This window comes from Dipteris shenzhenensis, chromosome 29 (assembly GCF_047967505.1).
Source record: "Dipteris shenzhenensis isolate YYH24624 ecotype China chromosome 29, Dip_SZ_1.0, whole genome shotgun sequence".
Classification (NCBI taxonomy): domain Eukaryota; kingdom Viridiplantae; phylum Streptophyta; class Polypodiopsida; order Gleicheniales; family Dipteridaceae; genus Dipteris; species Dipteris shenzhenensis.
In genome coordinates, this window is record NC_141624.1 from 48,770,866 (window position 1) to 48,796,252 (window position 25,387).

General features: G+C 45.2%; 1 protein-coding gene across 1 annotated transcript in view; it reads left to right on the forward strand.

Moving 5' to 3' along the window:
• The first annotated feature begins 3,016 nt into the window (after positions 1–3,016).
• The window catches only part of LOC147882956 (uncharacterized), a 159,908-nt gene continuing 137,537 nt past the window's right edge, over positions 3,017–25,387 (forward strand). Inside the window, exons 1-2 of the mRNA XM_087400766.1 lie at positions 3,017–3,244; positions 3,377–3,554. Of these exons, the coding sequence (XP_087256892.1) occupies positions 3,228–3,244; positions 3,377–3,554 (195 nt within the window). The 5' untranslated portion in view covers positions 3,017–3,227. The remainder of the gene's footprint in view (positions 3,245–3,376; positions 3,555–25,387) is intronic.

The window sequence follows — 25,387 nt, forward strand, 5'->3', positions numbered from 1 at the left end:
TCTAATGAGGCACATGTATGAGGTGAGTACTGGAGTGAGATGAATCAAAATATTTCATAGAATAGGTGGGTGCTCATAGGGGAATGGAAGATGGCTGAGACAGGTTTGAGCAACATGAGGGAGTTTTTGGGATGAGTTGTCTATGGCCAAAGGTTTGGTTGATGCCATTGAGTTGGGTCTTTAAGGTCCGAGCTTGTTCTCTAGGAGCACTAGAAGGAAGGGCAGTGATTTTAGAGCTAGTAGGGTTGATCGATTTTACTTTTGTAAGGAAGGTTGGTGGCTATGTGCCCTTATGGGAGGTAAATTTATATTTGTTTTAGGTTTCTTGGATCATGTCCTCATTGGTTGGCACTTTTTGCTTCCTAGGTTTATTGGCAGATCCCTTGATATTTCTATATAAGGCGATCGAGTAGGGAAGGTTTATGTCAAGAAATCAAGAGAGTTTGGAGTCAAAGGAACTCAACAAGGCTGAGAGGCCCCACTTTGGCTATCCATATCTGATTGCCCTTCCAAGTTCTTTTTCCCAAGCCATGAAGAAGAAGCAGTCAATAGAGACTATTGATCGAGTTGACAATTTACAAGGTGATGTGTGAATGAATTTTGGCATACAATATCGTGGATGATCCGGGGGAAGTGATGGCTGATTGGCACAATAAATTTCAAGGGGATATTATGCCCATAGTGACAACTAGCCAAAGACTTGGGTTGGAGAATATGCTAACTAAGACAAAACTATGGGAAGCACTAGATGTGTTGGTGAAAATGATAAGGCCCTGGGGCCTGATGGCATGAATGCTAAATTCAACTTAGCATTTTGGAGTTTAATTAAATGGACTTTGTGGAAATGGCTAACAAAGCTGTGACCGTGGGTAAGCTACTCAAAGATGTAAATGTTACTCTAATCAAACTATTTCCTGATCTCCATGCTAAATACTTCATATAAGATTATAGCCAAGGCTGTTGCTTGCTGCAGGATAAGAGACATCTGCATGAAAGTAGTTGATAGAGAACAAAATGGATTCATTAAGGCAATGATATTTGCAAAAATATATTGAATGGGCCTTCAGTTTTGGATTTTGCTACTACTTTGGGCCAAAGAAGTCCCTTGTTGGGGTTTGATTTTGATCAAGCAAGGTGGGATTTCATCTTGCAATGTTAGGCAATGGGATTTGGTGAGGATTTTTGCAACATGGTTGGTGCTTTGTTTAGTAATGCTTTTTTCGTCCCCTGTCAAAATGGGATGATTGGTTAAAAAACTTTAAATTTTGCAATAGTAGTGGCACTTTAATGTTTTATAATGTCCCATGGTGTAGCTAAAACATTTTTTGTCACCTCTACTCTCCCACCTAGAGACCCTTAATGAAATCAAGACTTGGGATTTTTAGGAGATGTGGAGGGTTTGCTCTTTGTAGATCAGTTGGTCAAGTACCTTTGGCCCCGTTGTTGTTTGTAGTGAATACTATGCCTCTAATTAAGATGATCAAGAAGGTGTATTTAAGGAGCATCTTTGCCTTTAGGCTCATAGTTTTGACCATATATACGTGCAAATGATATGGTGTCCATTACTAAGGAGAGTCAAGAGAGTGTGATTGGTGTTGCAAAAATTATGTGTGGGCTTGGGTTTAGTTTGCAGTTGGCCCAAAACGTTTGGAATTAGAACTATTTGGGGGTACACCCTACTTGGTTGGTGATGTTGCCGATGAAATGGGTCAATAGGGGCATAATGATTAGGTATTTAGGTGTACCATTGGGTGTTGTCATCACCTCGAGGCAACACTTTGATGGTTTTGAGTGAAGATATGGCAAAAAGTGATAGCATGGCATGGGGCACGATTGGGCTGGAATGTGAGAGTATTGATTGTGAAACATGTCCTTTCCGCAACTATTACTTACTTGGCTACCATATGGTGTTTAAAGAATTTTTTTTGGTTGGAGAAAGAAAAGCTATTAAGGGCATTTATTTGGGTAGAGGACAGAGACAAGCATAAGTGACATTGTGTGCCTTGGGATACAATGAAAGTTTCCAAGGAAATTGGAGAGTTGGGTGTTCCCAATGTAGATCTAAGGATATTGCCTTGATAGGCAAGTGATTGCCTTGGATGTTTGAATGTCATGATCCCTGGGTTGAATGTTGCAAGTGGTTTTTAGAAAATGCCAAGGGGAGAGGTGTTGGCCTTTGGAGATATATGACCTAGTATGATAGGTTATGCTCATGGCTCCAAGTCAAAGTCACAGGCTCTGATATGATATCAGGCCTAGTAGATGTATGGAAAGCTTGCAGCCCGTTGATGTGGTAGAAAGGCATATTGGGTTTGAGAGAAGGTGCTAGTCTCCATGTGGGTCTTTGGGTGGAGTTGGGTTATTACTTTGTAGGTAAGGCGTTAGCCTAGGTGGATATGGAAGCTACAAAATCACTGTACAAGAAAGGTATCGGAACTTGGTTTCATTTAGGATGGCAGGATAAGAAACCGATAAGTGCTATTCGATAGAGAGGTGACCTTGCTTAATGGGATTTTGATCAACATTCCGAAAGGCTCGCCTACAAACTTTGTATCATCAACTAGTTGGAGAGTGAATTTATGGAACTTAGGGTCGACTAGGACAATATTGATTAGGGCCATATATAAGAGTTTAGTAGCAAATCAATCTTTGATACCTAAGTCAAATGCCAAATGGAAGTTGTAAAGGTCTAAGAAATGGTGGAAGCAAGAGATAAGCAATCTTTGGAAGGGATGCCAAATGGGGAAGGCCAATTTCTTGGCTTGGAAGATTACGCATAAATGGTTACCTCTAAGGGGTTGTATAAAAAAATGGTCTAACCTTAACTTGTTTTGTCCATTGTGTGGGAGCTATTAGGAAATTGGGAGACATTGATGGTCTTCTGTCTATCTTAGCGGTGTGTTGGCAATACATTTGTGCAACTCCGCTTTAGGGGATATGAAGCATGCATGCCTAATGACTTGGTTTTTAAATAGGAGACTCTTTAATTGGGGTGCGAGTTGTTCTAGAGGTGTACTTTTTTAGTTGGAATGTTGCCTTAGAGAGCATTCCCACGCTAGTGAATTTGATGCATCAGAATTCTGGAATGCGGTTTTCCTTGGTTTTAAGGACCTGTCACCTCAAATCTACTTAAGATGGACATGCTCGTTTCTCTCACGTTAAGCTGTGCATTGCCCTCTTAATGGTGTGGGCTGGAGGAAAAGCCTGCACTAAAGTGGGAAAATTACATGTCATCATTTGATCCGTAGGTCAACCATTCAAACCAATGAATCAATTGCCAAATATAAGAGTTAAAAGCGCACGGCGAGAGAGAGAGAGAGAGAGAGAGAGAGGGGGGGGGTCGGCTACCTTCACTACTCACACTTTCTTTTGGCAGAATGGCATTGTTGGCATTCACCGTGTATTGCCTTAGTGTATTGGGATCGGTGTTCGCTGCTCCAGTGGAGCCCTTCCGGCGCGACCCCGGGCACCCCCAGTGGCACCACAGTGCCTTCCAAGACATTCCAGGAAACTACAAGCATGAAATGCGCCAACTTCTCCACTCTCGAGCTCAGGTACCTTCTCTTTGATCGAATCTAGGTCACGAGGATGGAATGGGTTAAATCAGCTTTTGAACATTGATAGTTCTAGTCAGACGGCCTAATTGGTAGGCCATATTTACTTGCGTTCAAGCAAAGAGATGCACGAGGAGAAGCACACCTATCCTCATCAACAGCATGTATATTTCTAATACCATGTATACTGAAAAGTAAGCCTTGGCTGAATTGAAGCGAGGGGCTCGTCAAAAACCTTAGTACCGGCCCATTTAAGCCAAGAGAGCAACATCTCTCCAATCAGCAATCAACCAGGAGGCAACTGGACAACCCGGTATATGCCCTTTATAATATCAAGTAATATAATCAACCGTCCAATGTATATGGGCGTTACACATGCACTTTTTGAATATTAATTTGAAACCACTGATTCAAATTAATTAATGCAATTTACAATCTCCTCCACCGAATGTGGCGGCTAAAAGCAGTGGGAAGACACTTCTAGAAGATGCAGGGAAATGTCATCTATATGATAAAGCATCATATAGCCTGAGAAATGCATAGGTATCCAAAGGAGCATGAGAGGACATGCGATGGTTTCTATCATGCTAGATGGCCAATATGCAGTGAATCCAACCCATGAAAACAGAGGGCTGTAGTTAGCTAGAGAGGAGTGAAATCTCTCGAATATCCAGAAGTGCTTGGAAAAAGGTCTATAAAAGATTTTCTCTGGGATATGAGCAACGCAGACAGTGCACAGGTGTGATATGATGTCAGGCTAGTGTGGTCCCTATTGGCAAAATCCCCAGCAGACACTGCCACAAGAAGACTTTCTGCTTTAGGGGAAGCCCATTTTTCCATATGACACGCATGCATGTTGTTTACCATTTGAGAGGTTTATTCAACCCCAAAGCTCATTGGCAATCCAACCCATGAAAACAGAGGGCTGTAGTTAGCTAGAGAGGAGTGAAATTTCTCGAATATCCAGAAGTGCTTGGAAAAAGGTCTATAAAAGATTTTCTCTGGGATATGAGCAATGCAGACAGTGCACAGGTGCGATATAATGTTGGGCTAGTGTGGTCCCTATTGGCAAAATCCCCAGCAGACACTGCCACAAGAAGACTTTCTGCTTTAGGGGAAGCCCATTTTTCCATATGACATGCATGCATGTTGTCCACCATTTGAGAGGCTTATTCAAACCCAAAGCTCATTGGCATAATGTTGTATCCACAGCGGGGATCAGGAGCCGATAAGCTCATGGCAGTCAAGTGCATCATCGGATAGTTCTGGCAACCAGTCTCAAATGTTAAGAGTACATACACGCGCACACACACATATAAAGCAAGATTTTATATACTACTAAGAAGAGCTTCCAACATTACACACCATGGTTGGGATCCATTTAGAAAATCAGCAAGAAGCATGCATTTTAGGAAGTACCTCTGCGCGCGTGCACACACAGAGAGTTCGGCAATAGCTACTTATTAAAAATGTTATCTTCTTCCTCATTATTGAAGGATTTTCAGGTAAATTAGACCAATGGGATTGATTTTGCACTTGATTTATGTGGATTAGTAGACCTATAGAATTAGTATTCTACTTCTTAAACCTATTTTGATTTATCTCGATTAGTATTAGACCTATGTTGAAGTATGTCCATTAGTATTCCTTAGAAATAAAACCCATGAGGATTTATGACTATTAGTATTCTACTGTTTTAGAAGTTGAATAGACGACCTAGTTGGTTGATTATCTAAGCGTGTCTGGTACATCAGACCCTCCTCCTCTCTACACCATCTACGTCTTCCATCTATTGTATGAATGCCGGCCGTGTAGTATAAAAGCATGATTGGTTTTGTTGGCCGAAGTGTTGTCCAAGCATATCTGCTGAGTCAAGCCAGTGCAAGGCCTCAAAAAGCCCAAGTAAGCAATCATGGTTGCATATGGACTTCCATGAAGTTGCCATAAATGAAACAAGATTCAACATGCCAGTCAAGTAACCAGCAACAATTGGGTTTTCCTGACCAAAAGTAGTAGTTTTGACGCTGCAATCTAAGCTTTTATTGGTTCATCATATATGATTTACAGGCTACTAGGGCATTATGGTCCTGGCAGAGCCACAAAATCGGGTTGTACTTTACAATTCAATTGTAGGAATTTACCACTGAACTCACTATGGGAGCCCATTCAAGTTTTCAGGGCCCCTGGTGAGCCCAGGCTTTGATGTTCCTGCTGCTTGTACAACACATGAAACACTTTCTGTTTGTTGCTTCTACCTGTTTTAGAATAGCTGTAAGGCAAAATTTTATTTGCCTTGTAAGTAGAGTAGTTGCCTTGGCTATTAAGACTGCTCACAAGCAACTCAAAACTCCCATGAGCTGAAAGAAAGAAAGAAACTTTATTAGAGTCTTCGGAAGATCGATGGGTCTATGAGATTGTAGGAAACCTGATACAACAAGCTGAAAGGGTCGAGCTACTAAACGAGCATCAACACCCATGCTAAATGCGAAATGCTACATAGTCATAAAAAAACCTGAATACTACATTGTAGTCATAACGTCAACATCATTATCATCACCATCATCGTAATTCATCAAAATCCAATGTCCAGTCTGGTCCGGTATAACTCGTCTTTGCATCCTTAAGGCAATCATTTTATGAATGTCTACGTGAGCAGAATCTAGATTATCCTACCTTCTTGTTGTATAATGATATCTTCTAATGCTTTGTAACTGGCTATCCCTTTTCATGGGCTGTTCTATGTAATATAATGACAAATGGATTTCATTTAAAAAAAAGTGTGTTCATTTTTCTTAACGAAAGGTTTCTTGTACAAAAAAAAGAAAAAGCTGTGTATGTATATGCATGCATGTATGTATGTATATCTACCGATTTGTATCCTGACGTTAAAGAAACTAGTTATCTCCATGTACGTTTAAACCATACGTTAAAGAAACCATCCTGACGCTAAGTTTTGTAAAACCTTCATGGGTAGTGGTGGTCGAGGCTCTGGTTTGTGTTGTTGGCTCGATTTGTATCTTGACGTTAAAGAAATGATTTATCTCCATGTATAAACTATATCTTTCCACTAAGTTTTGTAAAACCTCCATGGGTTGTGGTGGTCAAGGCTTTGGTTTGTGTTGTTGGGGGTGTGTGTTCGAGCCTTGGAGGCAATGTGGAGAGCTTGAGAGTGCTCTCAACGGAAGCAAGAACGGAAGAAGGAGAGAGAGAGAGAGAGGGAGACAGAGAGCCACACAAGTTTTGGTGGGTGCAGAACCACCCTAATTTTCTTTTTCATTCATTTATATATGTGTTTGAGTATTGTACATAATCGGGGTAAAGGCACATTGACCTTTAATCCCCACAACCTCCCACTTAAAGGACAATGTGCCTTTAAGGGAGAACAACCAGTGAGCATACTATCCAATGCCCATCAATACACGACAATACTCAAACCGCTGACTAGGTAGACTCTTCGTCAGCATATCTGCAAGGTTATCATCTGTATGAACCTTGACAAGCTCTATGCGCTTGTCCTCAAGTACCTCCGTGATGAAATGGTATCTGACCTCAATGTGTTTGGTCTTTGCATGAAAGACCGGATTCCGTGCTAGCTGAATAGCACTCATGGAATCACTATGCAATGTCGGTACACCTGTATGAATCCCCAAATCTCCCACTAGCCGATTAAGCCATATGGCCTCCTTGCAACCCTCTGCGGCTGCAACATACTCAGCCTCTGTGGTAGACAAAGCAACGCACTTCTGTGTGCGAGACATCCACGACACTGCACCACCTGCAAAGGTGAACACATAACCAGAAGTGGATCTCCTACTATCCACATGCCCTGCATAGTCTGAATCTGTGTACCCAAGTACACGCATGTCTCCTCTACCAAAGCAGATGCACATCTCCTTGGTACCTTTCATGTACCTCATGATGCACTTAACTGCCTCCCAATGTCTCTTTCCTGGATTAGCCATATACCGGCTAACAACTCCCACTGCAAATGCAATGTCTGGTCTAGTAGCTATCATAGCATACATAAGACTCCCAACCGCTGATGCATAAGGAACCTTGACCATCATGGCCCTTTCCTCATCTGATTTGGGACTATCTGTATGACTCAGTTTCACATATGGAGCCAATGGAGTACTCACTGCCTTCCCCCCCTCCATATTGAAACGCTGCAATACTTTTGTAACATACTCTTTTTGTGAAAGCCAAAGGAGTTTCCTACTCCAATCACGCGTGATGCGCATACCAAGAATATGACCTGCAAATCCCAAATCCTTCATATCAAAGGCCTCATGCAACTTGGCCTTTAATGCATCTAGCTCATAAGTATTCTTGCTAGCCAATAGCATATCATCCACATATAGTGCCAAGATTATCAGGCTATTATCCTTAGCTCTTTTAGTGTAGAGGCAGTGATCAATTTCACTCCTTCTAAAACCCTGGGACCGAATGAAAGCATCAAACTTTTGATACCATTCTCTAGGCGCTTGCTTAAGACCATAGAGACTCTTCTTCAGCTTGCAAACTAAATGCTCTTTGCCCTTTTCTTCAAAGCCTTCCGGCTGCACCATGTAAATTTCCTCATGCAAATCCCCATGCAAGAAAGCTGTCTTGACACATCTTCACAACCGGAGAGAATATCTCATCAAAGTCCACACCCTTCTCTTGCTTGAATCCTTTAGCAACCAAATGGGCCTTGTACCTAGGCACATCATCACCTGTGACCTTGCATATTGTAGACCCATTTACATGGCAATGCTTTCTTTTCATGTGGCAAAGAAACCAAGTCCCAAGTCTTATTCTTCATAAGTGAACTCATCTCTGATTGCATAGCATACTCCCACTTGCGTTGATCCTCGCGCATCATAGCCTCTCTATAGCAAGAAGGCTCCCCGCAATCAGTAAGCATCACATAGTCTACCCCTGGAACAAACTTATCAGGCGGTCTAGACACTCTAGATGATCTTCTCAAGGGCATTTCAGCTTGCTGTCCCACCTGCATATCAGCCACATTTGGCTCAACATTTCCATCAATAGATGATCCATCATCTACCCTTGATTGTATACCTGTGGGAGTACTTGGTGGTACCATTTCTTGCACATTTGGTGCATGGACAGCTTGCTGTCTATCAACATATGCAGGTGGATTCACATCCTGGAAAGTGATTCTCCTCATTTCCACATCCCTCATGGGTACCTTATGCATCTTCTTCTCATTGAAGACCACATCATGGCTGCGTATGATCTTCTTTGCTTCTGGATCCCAGAGACGATAGCCCATCTTTCCACTTTCACCATAACCCAGAAAGATGCATTTCCTAGACTTAGGATCTAGCTTCTTTCGAAGCTCTTTTGGCACATGTGCATATGCCTCACACCCAAATATACGCAAGTGAGAGTAAGAGGGCTTCTTGGCACTCCATGCCTCTTCAGGAATACCACCATCCAAACTCTTACTAGGTGATCTATTGATCACATGTACTGCAGTCTTCATTGCCTCAGCCCAAAAACCACCAGAAAGACTTGCATTGGAAAGCATGCATTGCAACCTTTCTTGAATGGTACGGTTCATCTTTTCTGCAACTGAATTTTGCTCTGGAGTACGAGGGGATGTGAGCTCCCTCTTAATTCCACGTGTATCACAGAAATGCTGAAAGTCATAAGAGAGATACTCTCCACCATTGTCAGTCCGTAGGCATTTAAGCGTTTTACCTGACTGATTCTCAACCAAGGCCAGCCATTTTTGAAATACCTGGAACACATCACTCTTCCGAGCTATAGCATAAGCCCACACTTTCCTAGTTGCATCACCAATGAATGTCACATAGTATTCAGCCCCACCTAATGACCGTGTAGGCATGGGACCACATACGTCTGAATGCACCAAATCAAGCTTTTCAAACTCTTTCTTTCCCCTTCTTTTATGGGCTGATTTAGTCTGCTTCCCATAGAGACAATGCTCACAAAATTCAAAATCAGAGAAACTCAAATGCGGTACATAACCCAAACGGCATAAGAGTTTCATTCCATTTTGGCTCATGTGCCCCAACCTGCAATGCCACAAAGAAGTGCTTGGCTGCTCGATTATTGCAACAACATGATCAAGTACCCCTGATACATGTAAGGGATAGATTCCCTATGGGGAGTAACATGGAATGAAGTACCAGAATCCAAAATCCAATCCTGGGAATATGCATCATCTGAAGTGGTAAGCAACTCTGCAGATAAACTAGACATGAAGAGAACGTCATTGTCACTATCATGTGTGACTGCATTGATCTCCTCGATCTTCACTTTTCCTTTGTCCTCCCTTGGACTCTCTTCCTTTTGATTTGCACCCCAATTTGCATTCTTTTTCTTATCCTTTTGCTCGCTTTTAAGCTTGTAGCAATCCTTTTTCATATGACCCTTCTTGCCACAGTGGTAACACTCAATGTTTCGTGCCCTAGATTTGCTACGAGACTTCCCTCTTTCTTGGGACTTCCCCCTGAACTGTGATCTGCCCCTTTGCACTTTTAAGGCTGCATCCTGCTTGTTGCTGTCCATAGACTTCCGTCTAATCTCCTCGCATCAAAATTCATCTTCTGAGCCTGAAGCTGGCTGAAAATAATATTGAATTCATTCAAGTGAGAAGCAATGGAGACCTCTTCCTTCATCTGCAGCTCAAACAACCTCTTCATGAGGTAAACTTTATTAGAGGCAGTTTCCTTCTCATAAGTGGCACACAGTTTCTTGCACAAATCTTCCGTAGTCTGCTCATTTACTACTGTGAAATAAACTGACTCTGCGAGGTGAAGTCTAATAGTAGATTTTGCTAATGCATCCAACTCATTCCAATCATCCTCAGACATATTTGCAGGCTTAGCTTCAATCCCTGCCAAGGGTTTAATCTGCTTCTTTTGAATAAGCACATCCCTTATTTGTTCTTTCCACAAAGAAAAGTTTGTCCCATCAAACTTTTTAATGCTGAAAAACTCCTTTTCAGATATGGAAGAGGATGCCATGATGCAAATGAAACAAAATCCCAAATGCTAGTGCCTGCAAGAGAGAATCACACGAAATACCAGGTGCATCCAAATGTGTATGCCACAATAGAGTGAAATATCACCAAAACTCAAAGCTCAAAGCATCAAAAGATGCATCTGACTCATGTGCATATACTATGCATCCATAGGAGCAAATGTGGCCCAAAAGAAAATGCCAATAAGTGCCAAATGACTCAAGCATAAACACCGTTCACTGGCATATGCATCAATAATATCTCATCCAAGAGAGCATAGCACTATCAGTGCATTACCTGCAATGTGTCAAAGCTGTCCCTCAGCATAAAATAGCATCCATGTGCAAAGCGTCCATAAAAAATAGCATCCCACAAGGCAATTTGGGCCTATCAGCGCATCCAATAAGGACCGTAATGCATCCAAATGGCCTATAAATCATCCACTGCAACCCAATGCATACCACGAATGAGCGCACACTGCTCAAACTGCAACCAGAATGATCTGCATAAGGTATGCTCAAAAAATCATGGTCCCACGGTAATGACCGCTACTGAAAAAAGAACCTGAGATGCCTCAAAACATGGGCGCCATTGCATCATCGGACTCAGCAAGAAAATCTGCAAATATCTCTCTTCTGCCAGAACTCCAAAATCCCAACCGATGAGTGAGAAATGGGAGTCAACACTTATCCACTGCCATGTGGCATAAATCTAAGGTTTCAAAACCTTAGAATGAAAAATGCATAACAGAGAGACGAAATCGAATACACAGAGATCTATAACTCTAAAAATCCTCCACCAAATTGCGCAAGAACTGATAGGTAGGGGTTTTTGGGCGTCCGGAACGCAATGGGACAGACGGTTTTGGAAACCGTGGTCTCAATCATTGGGTCCAACACACGGACTGAAAAACGTTTTTGGAAACAGAGCTGTTTGTAAACTCCACCGGAGTGTGAATGATGAGCAACATAGAAGTTTTAGGACCTCCTGAGTCCACCAGAACTGACAGATCTGCAAATGGTTGCTCCAAACTTGAGTTCCAACACCCGAGCAAAAAACGCAGAAACTGACACAGTGAGTCAGAAATCCAATGAAATGATCCCAGATTCAAGAATAAAGGTGTTTCCAAGCTCCTGAAGTGAAGTGGACACCAAAAGCAAGCAATAGTTGCCTCTACAAGTCAATACGGAGTCTTTGTCATCGAACGGAACAGGGAAAAGCTCAAAAAACGACTTTTTCTTTGGAAACTCTTAACAGGCTCTCAAAACCACTTCGCAAAGCCAAAGTGACTTTTCCAAAGGTTCCTCCAAGGTCTCTCACACTCGGATGCAAGTAAAGTCACCCACAAAGCTTCCCACAGAGCTTCTCCTTCCTCCCACAGAGCTGCTGAGCTTCAAGCATTCACGCACGCTCAGCTAGATCACGCGGGCTCTGATACCAGTTGAGAGTGCTCTCAATGGAAGCAAGAACGGAAGAAGAAGAGAGAGAGAGAGAGAGAGAGAGGGAGACAGAGAGCCACACAAGTTTTGGTGGGTGCAGAACCACCCTAATCTTCTTTTTCATTCATTTATATATGTGTTTGAGTATTGTACATAACCGAGGTAAAGGCACAGTGACCTTTAACCCCCACAGAGCTTGGAGGGGTTTTGGAGCCCCTGAGACATACTATTTGTCCTTGGGATCAATCCGACCATGTTGAGTTGGCTTCCATTGGGTTTTGAGAGGGCACACAGTCAGGTATTTAGGTTGTCAATGGGCAACGATATTTCAGCAGTGCAGTAGATGTCCTAGTGCTAGACAAAGAAAGAAATATATATTACTGTCTTCGGGAGGCCTCGTGGGCCTATGAACGAAGTACAATAAAAAGAGTGACTCATACAAGCCCCTATGGGTTGAGGGCCGAGGCAAAGGATTCGCTAAGGCTCTTGCTTGGTGCTATGCCAATAATCGAAAAAACTCTCACACACAAAACTAATGCTTAATAAATATCTTGGAATGGTCACCTCCCCATCTGTAAACCCCCATATCAGGAGAGCGTGGGGGAGGGAGACCTAGGGCAGGATGTGCCCCAAAAGAAGAGAGGAGGGTACCTGGCTGATCTGCAGGAGCATAAGGCGGAGCAGGGGACAGCAGTAGGGACCCAAGAGAAGAGGCCATCAGCTCACGGATGATGTCAGCAACAGTACGGAGCTGAGGCGCATACGTGGGCAGATCAGGGAGCCAAGAAATAGCACAGCATAGTGAGGGTCTATGGGCAGGTATACAGCCTGCAGCAGGGTCTCCAGCAGCAGCAAAGGGGAGCCTAGCAGCAGCCCAAAAAGGGCCTGGCTAGGGCCCTTATATAGGGCTGGTTGGGCTGAGCCAACTAGGTCTGTCCAGTCGGCCCATTTAGGGCTGGCTGGTCGGTTGATTTGAAAGGGCCTTGAGGCCTATAAAAGGAGAGGCACTTGCCTCATTTCATCATCCAGCAGCCAGCAGTTACAGGGCAGAAAGGAGCAGCAGGAAGCCTACTCTCTAGGCCTATCTATAGGAGGTGAGAGAGTGCAACAAGGGCTGCAGACTTAGCCAGGAAGGGCTGGACCTTGGCTGTCTTCTAGGGCAGCAAGGTGCTGTGATCATCTTCACTTGCAGCAGCAAATAGCCAGCAGATAGGAGCAGCAAAGGAACTTCCCTTGGGCCTATGTTCAGGAGGTGAAGGGAGCACAAGGAGCGGCAGACTAAGAGCTGAGAGAGCTGCCCACCTGGAGCACGCGGACTCGAGTTTAGAGATAACTGGCTGATAGGAGAAGGACCTTGTGGTAAGATTAGAGGACCACACCATTGGTGGGACTCTGGATCTATATCTTTTGTATTGTGTCCATAGTTTTGGACGGAAATATATTTTGGTGGTTTCTCTATCTGGAAACATACCCTCAGAGCATGGTGCCTGGAAGACTCCAGGTTGTTCACTTATTATGAGGGGGACAACTGGAAGATCGTGATGGCTGGATTGCTTGAGTTTAAAGGCGGGAACGTCACTGAAGGAGGTGGTGTCAGGAGGTGCTACCAAAGATGGACCTGTGTACCAGGATGGTGTGCGGAAGCGGAACCAGACCTGGTGGAGCAGGAGCCAGTGGATGAAAAGCCAGGAAAAGATATCGACATCGAAAAGTTCCAGAGGACAATGACCAGGGAGTTACTGGAGCATCTTCATCGACGTGTTGGCATTGGGCCTGGATGTGTCGGTGAGAGGGGGTGTTGGAATGGTCACCCCATCTGTAAGCCCCCATATGAGGAGAGCGTGGGGGAGGGAGACGTAGGGCAGGATGTGCCCCAAAAGAAGAGAGGAGGGTACTTGGCTGATCCGCAGGAGCATAAGGTGGAGCAGAGGACAGCAGTAGGGACCCAAGAGAAGAGGCCATGAGCTCACGGATGACGTCAGCAACAATATGGAGCTGAGGTGCACACATGGGCAGATCAGGGAGCCAAGAAATAGCGCAGCATAGTGGGGGTCTATGGGCAGGTATACAGCCTGCAGCAGGGTCTCCAGCAGCAGCAAAGGGGAGCCTAGCAGCAGCCCAAAAAGGGCCTGGCTAGGGCCCTTATATAGGGCTGGTTGGGCTGAGCCAACCAGGTCGGTTGGGCCAGCCAACCGGGTTGGTTGGGCCAGCCAACCAGGTCTGTCCAGTCGGCCCATTTAGGGCTGGCTGGTCGGTCGATTTGAAAGGGCCTTGAGGCCTATATTAGCAGAGGCACTTGCCTCATTTCATCATCCAACAGCCAGCAGTTCTAGGGCAGAAAGGAGCAGCAGGAAGGCTACTCTCTGGGCCTATCTATAGGAGGTGAGAGAGTGCAACAAGGGCTGCAGACTTAGCCAGGAAGGGCTGGACCTTGGCTGTCTTCTAGGGCAGCAAGGTGCTGTGATCATCATCACTTGCAGCAGCAAACAGCCAGCAGATAGGAGCAGCAAAGGAGGTTCCCTTGGGCCTATGTTCAGGAGGTGAAGGGAGCACAAGGAGCGGCTGACTAAGAGCTGAGAGAGCTGCCCACGTAGGCTGGTGCAAAGACAGCGAGGTGGAAGGGATCTGGACGGATAGTCTACAGAAGCCCGAGGTGGAGCACGCGGACTTGAGTCTAGAGATAACTGGCTGATAGGAGAAGGACCTTGTGGTAAGATCAGAGGACCACACCATTGGTGGGACTTTGGATCTATATCTTTTGTATTGTGTCCATAGTTTTGGACGGAAATATAGTTTGGTGGTTTCTCTATCTGGCTGGTTCATTGTCTATTGATGAGTCTGCACATCTAATCTATGTGACGCACATCAAGTAAAGAAGTTTGTGATTTCACACCCCACACGCACACTATGTGAGCTCCGGGGCATTACTATAAGTCTTCTGCTGTGTGTGCCCTCTGTTGGGTAATTTCTTACATGGTCTCAGAGCCCAAGTAGGAGGCTCATAGGTGTGGGAGCCTGAAGGCAGGGACCTTGCTGAAGGACGACCCTAATTCAGAAGCTCTAGGGAATCGACTTCGACGACTGGAGGATTGTGCCCTTGCGAGAAGGAGGGTCAGGTTTAGTCAGGTGCGTTTAAAGTTCGCGGTCCAGGTTATCTGGAGATGTACTTTTGTTGCAGACCTTGCCAAAGGAAGGACGGGTTGAAACAGGCCCTCAAAGCATGGTGCCTGGAAGACTCTAGGTTGTTTACTTATTATGAGGGGGACAACTGGAAGATCATGACGGCTGGATTGCTCAAGTTTAAAGGCGGGAACGTGACTGAAGGAGGTGGTGCCAGGAGGTGCTACCAAAGATGGACTTGTGTACTAGGATGGTGTGCGGAAGCGGAACCAGACCTGGTGGAGCAGGAGCCACTGAATGAAAAGCCAGGAAAAGATTTCGACATCGAAAAGTTCCAGAGGACTACGACCAAGGAGTTACTGGAGCATCTTCATCGACGTGTTGGCATTGGGCCTGGATGTGTCGGTGAGAGGGGGTGTTGGAATGGTCACCTCCCCATCTGTAAGCCCCCATATGAGGAGAGTGTGGGGGAGGGAGACCTAGGGCAGGATGTGCCCCAAAAGAAGAGAGGAGGGTATTTGGCTGATCTGCAGGAGCATAAGACGGAGCAGAGGACAGCAGTAGGGACCCAAGAGAAGAGGCCATGAGCTCACGGATGACGTCAGCAACAGTACGGAGCTGAGGTGCACATGTGGGCAGATCAGGGAGCCAAGAAATAGCGCAGCATAGTGGGGGTCTATGGGCAGGTATACAGCCTGCAGCAGGGTCTCCAGCAGCAGCAAAGGGGAGCCTAGCAGCAGCCCAAAAAGGGCCTGGCTAGGGCCCTTATATAGGGCTGGTTGGGCTGAGCCAACCAGGTCGGTTGGGCCATCCAACCAGGTCTGTCCAGTCGGCCCATTTAGGGCTGGCTGGTCGGTTGATTTGAAAGGGCCTTGAGGCCTATAAAAGGAGAGGCACTTGCCTCATTTCATCATCCAACAGCCAGCAGTTCCAGGGCAGAAAGGAGCAGCAAGAAGCGTACTCTCTGGGCCTATCCACAGGAGGTGAGAGAGTGCAACAAGGGCTGCAGACTTAGCCAGGAAGGGCTGGACCTTGGCTGTCTTCTAGGGCAGCAAGGTGCTGTGATCATCATCACTTGCAGCAGCAAATAGCCAGCAGATAGGAGCAGCAAAGGAGCTTCCCTTGGGCCTATGTTCAGGAGGTGAAGGGAGCACAAGGAGCGGCAGACTAAGAGCTGAGAGAGCTGCCCACCTAGGCTGGTGCAAAGACAGCAAGGTGGAAGGGATCTGGATGGATAGTCTACAGAAGCTCAAGGTGGAGCACGCGGACTCGAGTCTAGAGATAACTGGCTGATAGGAGAAGGACCTTGTGGTAAGATTAGAGGACCACACCATTGGTGGGACTCTGGATCTATATCTTTTGTATTGTGTCCATAGTTTTGGACGGAAATATAGTTTGGTGGTTTCTCTATCTGGCTGTTTCATTGTCTATTGATGAGTCTGCACATCTAATCTATGTGACGCACATCAAGTAAAGAAGTTTGTGATTCCACAACCCACACGCACACTGTGTGAGCTCCTGGGCATTACTATAAGTCTTCCGCTGTGCGTACCCTCTGTTGGGTAATTTCTAACAAAATGCATATTTGGCTCTCTGATGGGATGCGAAGATGTCTCGTCTTTGTGTCTATCTAGTTGTCTCTCGTTGTGGCAGGAGGCGTGGTCTCTGTGATCTTTGTATCTAGTGGGGCCATATCAAGAGTGACACTTCGACTTGGATAGTCCCAGCTAAGGAGGGCTGAACCTCCCTTGTGTGTGCTCTGGTCATCCTATGCATCGTGGGGGTCTCTGTGTCTTTGGTAAGTAGCTCCGCATCGTCCCACTAATCCACTCTGCTGCTTTTAGAAATGTCACTTCCCCACGTGTGAGCCCCCGATTTGAGGGGACAAGGGGGCAGGAGACTATAGGGGGTTGGGGGGGCTGTGAGTACCTTGCTGTAAGAGGGCAGCACCCTGTGTGGAACACTGTGCCAGCATTACGGGCCCATGCGGGGGGCATCTGCAGCACATGAGCATCAGCCAGCAGCATCCCAAAAGGCCCTGCATATGGGGCCTTATATAGGCCAAAGGGTTGGCCCAAAAACCGACCAGAAGGCGGCAATCTTGGCCTTTCTAGGGGTCGGTTCTAGCAGACTGGAACCGACTGAAAAGTCGGCCAGTTCTAGGGGCTGGCTGCCCACCTATATAAACCCCTCCCCCTCACACTTCTACTCATCATTTGCACAGACCAACCTTGCATAGGCAAGCGCGCAGGACTCAGGATTTGTTCCAGCATCTCTTGGCTGGTTGTATGCTCACCTTTGAGCTTTTGTCTGCCCACATTTGTGGATGAATATATATCTGAGTTTTGCTATCTTTCTCTCCCCTTCTCTTTGAGTGTTGTTTGAGCTGCGATTGGGAGTGTGAGGAGTGAGTGATTCTTGTTGGAATTATATCTATAATTCAGCAGTGACCAATGTAATATAATAAGTTAGTTAGGGGCACTTTTCCCTCATTTAGAGGTTTTTCCCCCTAACTGCAGTTAGTTCACTAACTATGGTTAGTGACTACTAAGGTTTTGTCACTATGACAAAACCTTATCTACACTACTTTGTGTAGTACTCTTTACACACTCTATTGCAACTACAGCTTCTCAGCTTACGACTCTCTCACTCTCTCTTGCTCTCACACTCTCTAATCCTTCATTTGGTATCAGAGCGGGTTCAAGACCCTCGTGCCACCAGCTCCCTCAACGTTCTCTCCCTCAACGGAATCCGACGTACCATCGCCGTACAGTCCGTACGGATTTCGCCGTACGCCGTACGAATTCCGCCGTCCGTACAGTTTCCGTCGTTGCTGCCGTACAGTTCCAGTACAGATCGCCGTTGCTGCCGTACAGTTCCCGTCGTTGCTGCCGTACAGTTCCAGTACTGATCGTCGTTGCTGCCGTACAGATCGTCGACAGCGCCGTACAGGCGCAGGTGCATCCGTACTATTTGGCCGTACAGATCGCCGTACTATTTGGCCGTACAGGTCCCCGTACATACTGTACGTACAGTTCGTACTGTACTGTACCACCTGTACCCTTCACAGATTTGTGTGCATTTACACAGGTTGCCTTCAGCCACAGGTGTTCTTTGGCAGGCACATCTTGCAGGAAACCACAAATTGGGGCAGTCATTTTCTGGGAGTACATTTGGGGCTTTTACAGACAGATCTGCAGATCTTGTCTGAAATTTGGGGCTTTTGTGTTAAAATTGCAGATTTGGGGCTTCTGGCTTTTTTAACCCCTTTCTGGCTGCAATTTCTAGCTACAAATTGGGGCTTTTGTGTTTGGAGAGCATTTTTTGGAGTATTCAGTATATACTGCCTCTATTGGAGTGTTTGGAACACTTTTGGCAGATTTTGGAGAGTGTTCTATGCTTGGACAGATTTCTGACAGCTCAAGTGCAGAAATCTAAGTTGCTTATACAACCCGTGCTTGGGTGTGGTTTTTGGGAGTTGTGCATTCTATTCCCAGTAAGGGAATTCAACTTTGTATCTGCTTCAATTCCTTTTTCAGATATGGCCCATCAAAATCAGAATGATTTTCAGTTCGGTGGTCTTTCTCAGGAAGACAAATTGGATGGTACCAACTACTCCCTCTGGAGTTTCATGGTACGTAATATTCTGATTTCTCGTAATTTATGGGATTATGTCAATGGGGATGAAATCCGACCAGCAGATATTGCACCTGCTACCCCTCCTCATCAAGGAGGTGGAAGAGGTCGTGCACAAGGTGCAGCTGCAGGACAAGTTGTTGGTGCAGCTACAGTTAATACTCCTGAACAAAAGAGATGGGATTCACGAGATGCCTTAGCTTTGTCTTGCATCTCTCTTTCAGTAAAAAGATCAATCATTCCGCATATCCGGTCGTGTAAGACCTCCAGGGCAGCGTGGGATATTTTGGAAAGCATGTATGCAGCACGGAATGATGCCAGGGTATCTTTTTTAAAAAGAGAGTTGACCAATACACATATGGAGGAGGGTGACTCCATGTCAGCCCACCTCACTAAGCTTCAGGATCTCAGAGAGCAGTTGTTAAATATAGATGAAATTATTCCTGATTCAGAGATGATTACAACCACTCTGAATTCTCTTCCTGAGTCTTATCTCAGCTTTCATACTTCGCTGAATTTATCATTGAGGGGGGGTGCAAATCCTCTTTCTTTTCATGAGCTGATAGGACTTCTGCTTCAGGAAGAGCAGACCAGGAAAAATTTGGCTTCACGTGCAGGTGAACAAGCCATGCTCTCAAAATTCAAATAAAAAACAAAGGGACAGGCAAAAACAGCAGCAAATCAGCCTTCCAGTGGGTCAGGACAGCCTTCACAAAAGGCTCAAAGTGATGCAAGCAAGCCCAAAAAGAAGGGTTTCTGTCACTACTGCAAAAAGCCAGGTCATCACATAGCCGAATGCAGGAAAAGGATTGCAAAGGAAAAGAAAAACAGCTCAGGAATGGCTGTTTCAGATTCAGCCCCTTGTGCATCTGACAGTGGGGATGCTGCAGCCAACTTTGTTGGTCAAGATTATGCCTTTTTATCTTGCATTTCTGATTCTAGGTTGGCTGTTCCAGATGCTCGGGATAGTACAGCTTCATGCAGTGATGACACTTATGCATTTTTGACTTGCAGTTTTGACTCTTCTTCAGATGCATCTGCTTTCAGTGTTGATGAAACACTGAACACATGGTATTTTGACAGCGGTGCATCCAAGCACATCACTTCGCGGAAGTGTCTCTTTACTTCCTTGCATCCTCCCCCTGTTGGTAAGAAAGTCACTTGTGCCAACAACTCCTCATATTCAGTACGTGGCACAGGAGCAGTTGAGCTCACTGCAATAGATGGCTCTATTTTCAGACTTTCTGATGTTTTATATGTGCCTGGCATAACCAAGAATCTCCTTTCAGTGTCCACTCTTAACAGAGATGGATTTCAGGTCATCTTTGAGGATGACAAATGTGCTGTCCGGGACAGGGAAGCTAACTATGCCTTAATGTTATCTGGTACTCTGCTGCGTGGGCTTTTTCAGCTTGATATTTTTCAGAAAAGAGCAGCTCATGCTTTGGCAATTTCTTCCCCTACAGTTGCCATGCAAAATGCAGAATTATGGCATGCCAGATATGGCCACATGCATTACAACAGCTTGATGACACTTCAGAAATTTTCAATGGTTGATGCATTGCCCCCTCTTGCAATACCTCCTCCACATGCCTGTGAAGGGTGCATTTTAGGTAAAATGCATAGATTTCCCTTCAAGAAGGATGGTTCAGTTAAAGCTGTTCGCAAATTGCAGCTTATACACAGTGATGTCTGTGGTCCCATGAGGACTCCTTCATTGGGTGGTCATCTTTACTTTGTCACATTTATTGATGACTACTCCAATTTTACTTGGGTTTATGGGCTGAAAAAGAAATCTGAAGTGTTCACAGTGTTTAAACACTTTTCAGCCATGGTTGAAAATGAAACCGGGCTCAAGATACAGATATTACGCACGGATAGAGGTGGGGAATACCTATCTGCAGAATTTGATGCTTTTCTCAAACAAAAGGGTATTGTGCATCAGCTCACAGTCAGGCTAACCCCTCAGCAAAATGGCAAAGCTGAGAGGAAAAATAGAACCCTCATGGAGATGGACAGATGTATGCTGAAAAGCAAACACATGCCTCATAAATTCTGGTTAGAGGGTTTGATGTGTGCCAATTACATTTTGAACAGGGCTCCCACTAAGGCTTTAAAAACAAAAACTCCTTTTGAGGTCTGGAATGACAGGAAGCCTTCAGTGGATCACTTCCGAGTCTTTGGATGCCTTGCCTATGCACATGTGCCAGTTGAATTTAGGCACAAATTGTCAGATAAAGCCATCAAATGCATATTTGTTGGATACAGTGTAGAAAGCAAGGGGTATCGTCTCTACAATCCTGCTACACGCAAGATCATTGTAAGTAGAGATGTCATATTTTCTGAAAATTCAGCTTACACTCAGGCTGATTTTCAAATGCCTTCACCTTCAGAAGATGTATTTCAAGGGTTGCTACCCATTGCTTTGGGTTCCCCTGCTGATTTTTCTGATCCAAATCAGAATTTACAGCAACCTTCACATGCTTCAGTTCCGCCACGGGATGTCATGCCTCCTCCACAGGAAGTGGAACAAGTGGTACAGCAAGAAATTGCAGACATACATGCAGCAAAAACAGTCCCAAACTGGCTGTTACAGACTCTCCGGGAGAGTAAACTTGATGCTCCGTTACCTGGCAGGACTCGCAGTGCAGCAAGGCACATGGAAGGTGCTAATTCAGTGGAATCAGCATATGCAGGTACTCTCCTTGATGAAGAGGAGCCTGCCACATTTGAAGAGGCACAAGGTAATGTGCATTGGATGAATGCCATGCACGATGAGTTGCAGTCAATTGCCAAAAATCAGACTTGGGATGTTGTGGACTTGCCACAGGGTAAACATGCTATTGGCACACGATGGGTATTTAAAGTCAAACGGAAGCCAGATGGCTCCATTGACAGATATAAAGCCAGGCTGGTTGCTAAAGGCTATGCTCAGAAAAAGGGCATAGATTATGAGGAGACTTTTGCTCCTACATCCCGGATGACCACCATCCGATCAGTAATTGCAATGGCTGCACATTTTGAGTGGAATGTTCATCAGTTGGACATCAAAACAGCCTTCTTAAATGGGGACTTGCTGGAAGAGGTGTATGTCAAACCACCTCCGGGTTTTGAAATTACAGCAAATGCACTTCAAGTCTGCAAGCTTAATAAAGCTTTATATGGGCTGAAACAGGCCCCTCGTGCATGGTATGCCAAGATACATGCCTATTTGACCAGCAAGGGGCTGCACAATAGTCCTACTGAAAGCACCCTCTACATCAAGATGGATGGGGGGGAAATATTAGTCATCCTTCTTTATGTTGATGACTTACTGCTCACAGGGTCCAATGACGACAAAATTGCAGATTTCAAAACTGATTTGCAGACCCACTTTGATATGTCAGATTTGGGGCTGCTTCATTTTTATTTGGGGATCCAGTTCTCTCATGAGAGACGTGGCACTGTTATGTCTCAGTCCAAGTATGTTCAGAAACTTTTGGACAGATTTAACATGCAAGAGTGTAAGCCCATATCTACTCCTATGGAACCGGGGCTGAAACTCACAATGCATGATGCAGGAGAATCAGTTGATGCCACACTTTACAGTCAAGCTGTTGGATGCCTCATATATCTCTGCAATACTAGGCCTGATATTCAGTTTGCAGTATCTCAGGTGAGCAGGTATATGCACAGCCCTAAAACTATGCATTGGCAGGCAGTTAAGCGCATCTTCCGTTATTTGCAAGGCACCAAGTCTTTTGGCTTACTATTTCCCAAGGGGGGTGACTTGCAGATGCATGCCTACAGTGATTCAGATTGGGCTGGTGATTATGACACTAGGCAGTCCACTAGTGGCAATTGTTTCTTTTTGGGAAAATCTTGCATTTCATGGCTAAGCAAGAAACAATCTACAGTGGCTACCTCATCATGTGAAGCTGAGTACAGGGCAGCTTTCACAGCAACAGTGGAATGTGTCTGGCTGAGACGTTTATTTGCTGATCTTTATCTGTCTTTGGAGGGTCCTTCTCCAATTCTCACTGATAGTCAGAGTGCCATTGCAGTGGCAAAGAATCCAGTGTTTCATGCTCGCACGAAGCACATTGAGGTTCACTATCATTACGTCAGAGAGAAGCTACATGCAGGAGAGATCAGTATGATCTTTGTGTCCACACATGACAATGTTGCAGATATCTTCACCAAAGCACTACCACGTGAGAAGTTTGAGGCATTTCGCAGTGCCCTGAACTTATATCCATTTGGTGATTGATCAGCCTTGTACATGACATTGGCACTGCAGGGGGGTGTTGGAATTATATCTATAATTCAGCAGTGACCAATGTAATATAATAAGTTAGTTAGGGGCACTTTTCCCTCATTTAGAGGTTTTTCCCCCTAACTGCAGTTAGTTCACTAACTATGGTTAGTGACTACTAAGGTTTTGTCACTATGACAAAACCTTATCTACACTACTTTGTGTAGTACTCTTTACACACTCTATTGCAACTACAGCTTCTCAGCTTACGACTCTCTCACTCTCTCTTGCTCTCACACTCTCTAATCCTTCAATTCTATCCTCTACTTTCCAACATGGTATCCGAGCAAGGTTTCTAGTTCTAGAACGGAGTTCCTCAGCAAGAAGGCGACTCCAATCAACACTCAGGTTTGCTGCGTGGTCAAGTTCTCTATCGCAAATTCATTTTTCAGTTTGCTGCTCGCTATTACAGCAAGGATGGAGGACAAAGATTCAATTGTTGCCTCTTCAGCCCCTTCTCTTCTTTCCTCCTCCTCCAGATTTCTCTCATTCACCATCTCGAACCTTGGATAGTCATGGAAAATAGATGGGTCGAACTATCCAATCTGGAAGGTGAAAATCCGGTGTCATGTAGTGGCTCGGAAGTTGTGGAAGCTGACAACGGGGGTGGAGGCAAAGCCGGAAGATATGCTGGACAGCAAGGGGAAGATTCTCATTCTAGTAGATGGAGAGGAGCTTGAAAATTGGGAAGACAGAGATGCCCACTCCCTAGCATTAATCATAGGGACCACGACGGACTCTGTTCTTCTGCACATCCAAATGGCCGAGATGTTTGTAGAGGCGTGGGCTATTCTGAAGGATCTGTATGAAATTGAAAACACATCTTGTATCTTGCTTCTTCAAAATCAACTGTGCAATCTGGATATGAATGAGGGGGACAATGTTCATGACCATTTGACAAAAGTCAAGGTGGTAAGGGACCATCTCGCTGCAGTTGGTCAAAAGGTAGACTCAAGTCATCTAGCATTGCTGACGTTACACAAGCTTCCTCGCAGTTTTAAGAGTTTCGTGGCTATGATCACTGCAGGACAGAGGACCAAGCCTCTCACCTTTGAGGAGCTTGGCCTTTTACCATTGTAGGAAGAGGCTTAGGAAAAGCTATTTACTCAATCGGACGAGAAGGCTCTCGTGGCAAGGGACAAGCGCGGCAAGGGTAAGTTCAAAGACTCCAAGAACAACAACAAGACCGAGGATGCAGAGAAAAAGAGGCAGATGAAGTGCTTCTATTGTGAGAAGCTTGGTCATTCTGCTAAGGCGTGCCGCAAGAAGAAGGTGGACCTCCAGCTTAAGGAGTCCAAGTCCAAGGAGGAGCCAAAGACCGAATCGGCAAACGTCACGATTGGCGCTCTCTTCATCATCACTGAGTACTGCTCCGCCTATGCAGTTAGTGAAGGAAGGAAAGGTTGGTACGTGAACAGTGGAACTTCAAAACACATGTCCAACAAGGAGTGGTTCAAATCCATGGAAGGTACACATCCCAATTCCAAGGTCACTGTGGGGGATAACCGGTCATGCCTTGTGAAGGGTGTTGGTAGTATTCCATTCATCACGATTGTAGGAAACAAGGAGCTGATTTTCGGTGTATTGTATGTACCAAATTTGTGCAAGAACCTGTTGTCTGTCAGTCAGATGGACAAGCACAACATGTCGGTTTATTCGACAATGGCAAAGTCACTGTCACATCCAAGCAAATGGAAAGGTGGTGGCTCAAGGAGTTGAGGAGCATGGGCTATATCGGCTCAATGCTCTGTTGGTGCATGGGGACCATGGTAGATCCAAATTGTGGCATGAGCGGTTCGGTCACGTCAATTATGGCACTCTCATCAAGATGCAAAAGTCCAAGATGGGGGATGGACTTCCACCGATGGCAGGCAATGATCGTGTTTAGAGGGCTTGCTGGGAGGGCAAGCAACATAGGGACAAGTTCCCACAGGAGGCCTCATCACAGGCCAAGAAGCTGCTCGAGTTGGTTCATTCCGACATTTGTGGCCCAATGTCAACAAATTCATTCGCAGATTCGCGGTATTCTCTTTTATTTGTGGATGATTTTAGTCGCATGACATGGGTATTCTGCCTGGCCAAGAAGTCTCAGGCTTATGAGAAATAGAAAGAGTGAAAGGCCCAGGTAGAGGAGAGTGGGGAGGTAATCAAAGCCTTCCGCACAGATAGAGAGGGAGAGTTCACTTCTACCAAGTTCAATGGGTTTTGCAAAAGCATGGGATCAAGAGACAGCTCACTATAGCTCTCACATCTCAGCAGAACGGAGCTGCTGAGAGGAAGCATAGGACCGTCACAGAGACATGTTTGACCATGTTGCGAGGGAGGAATCTTTCAAAAGCTTACTGGG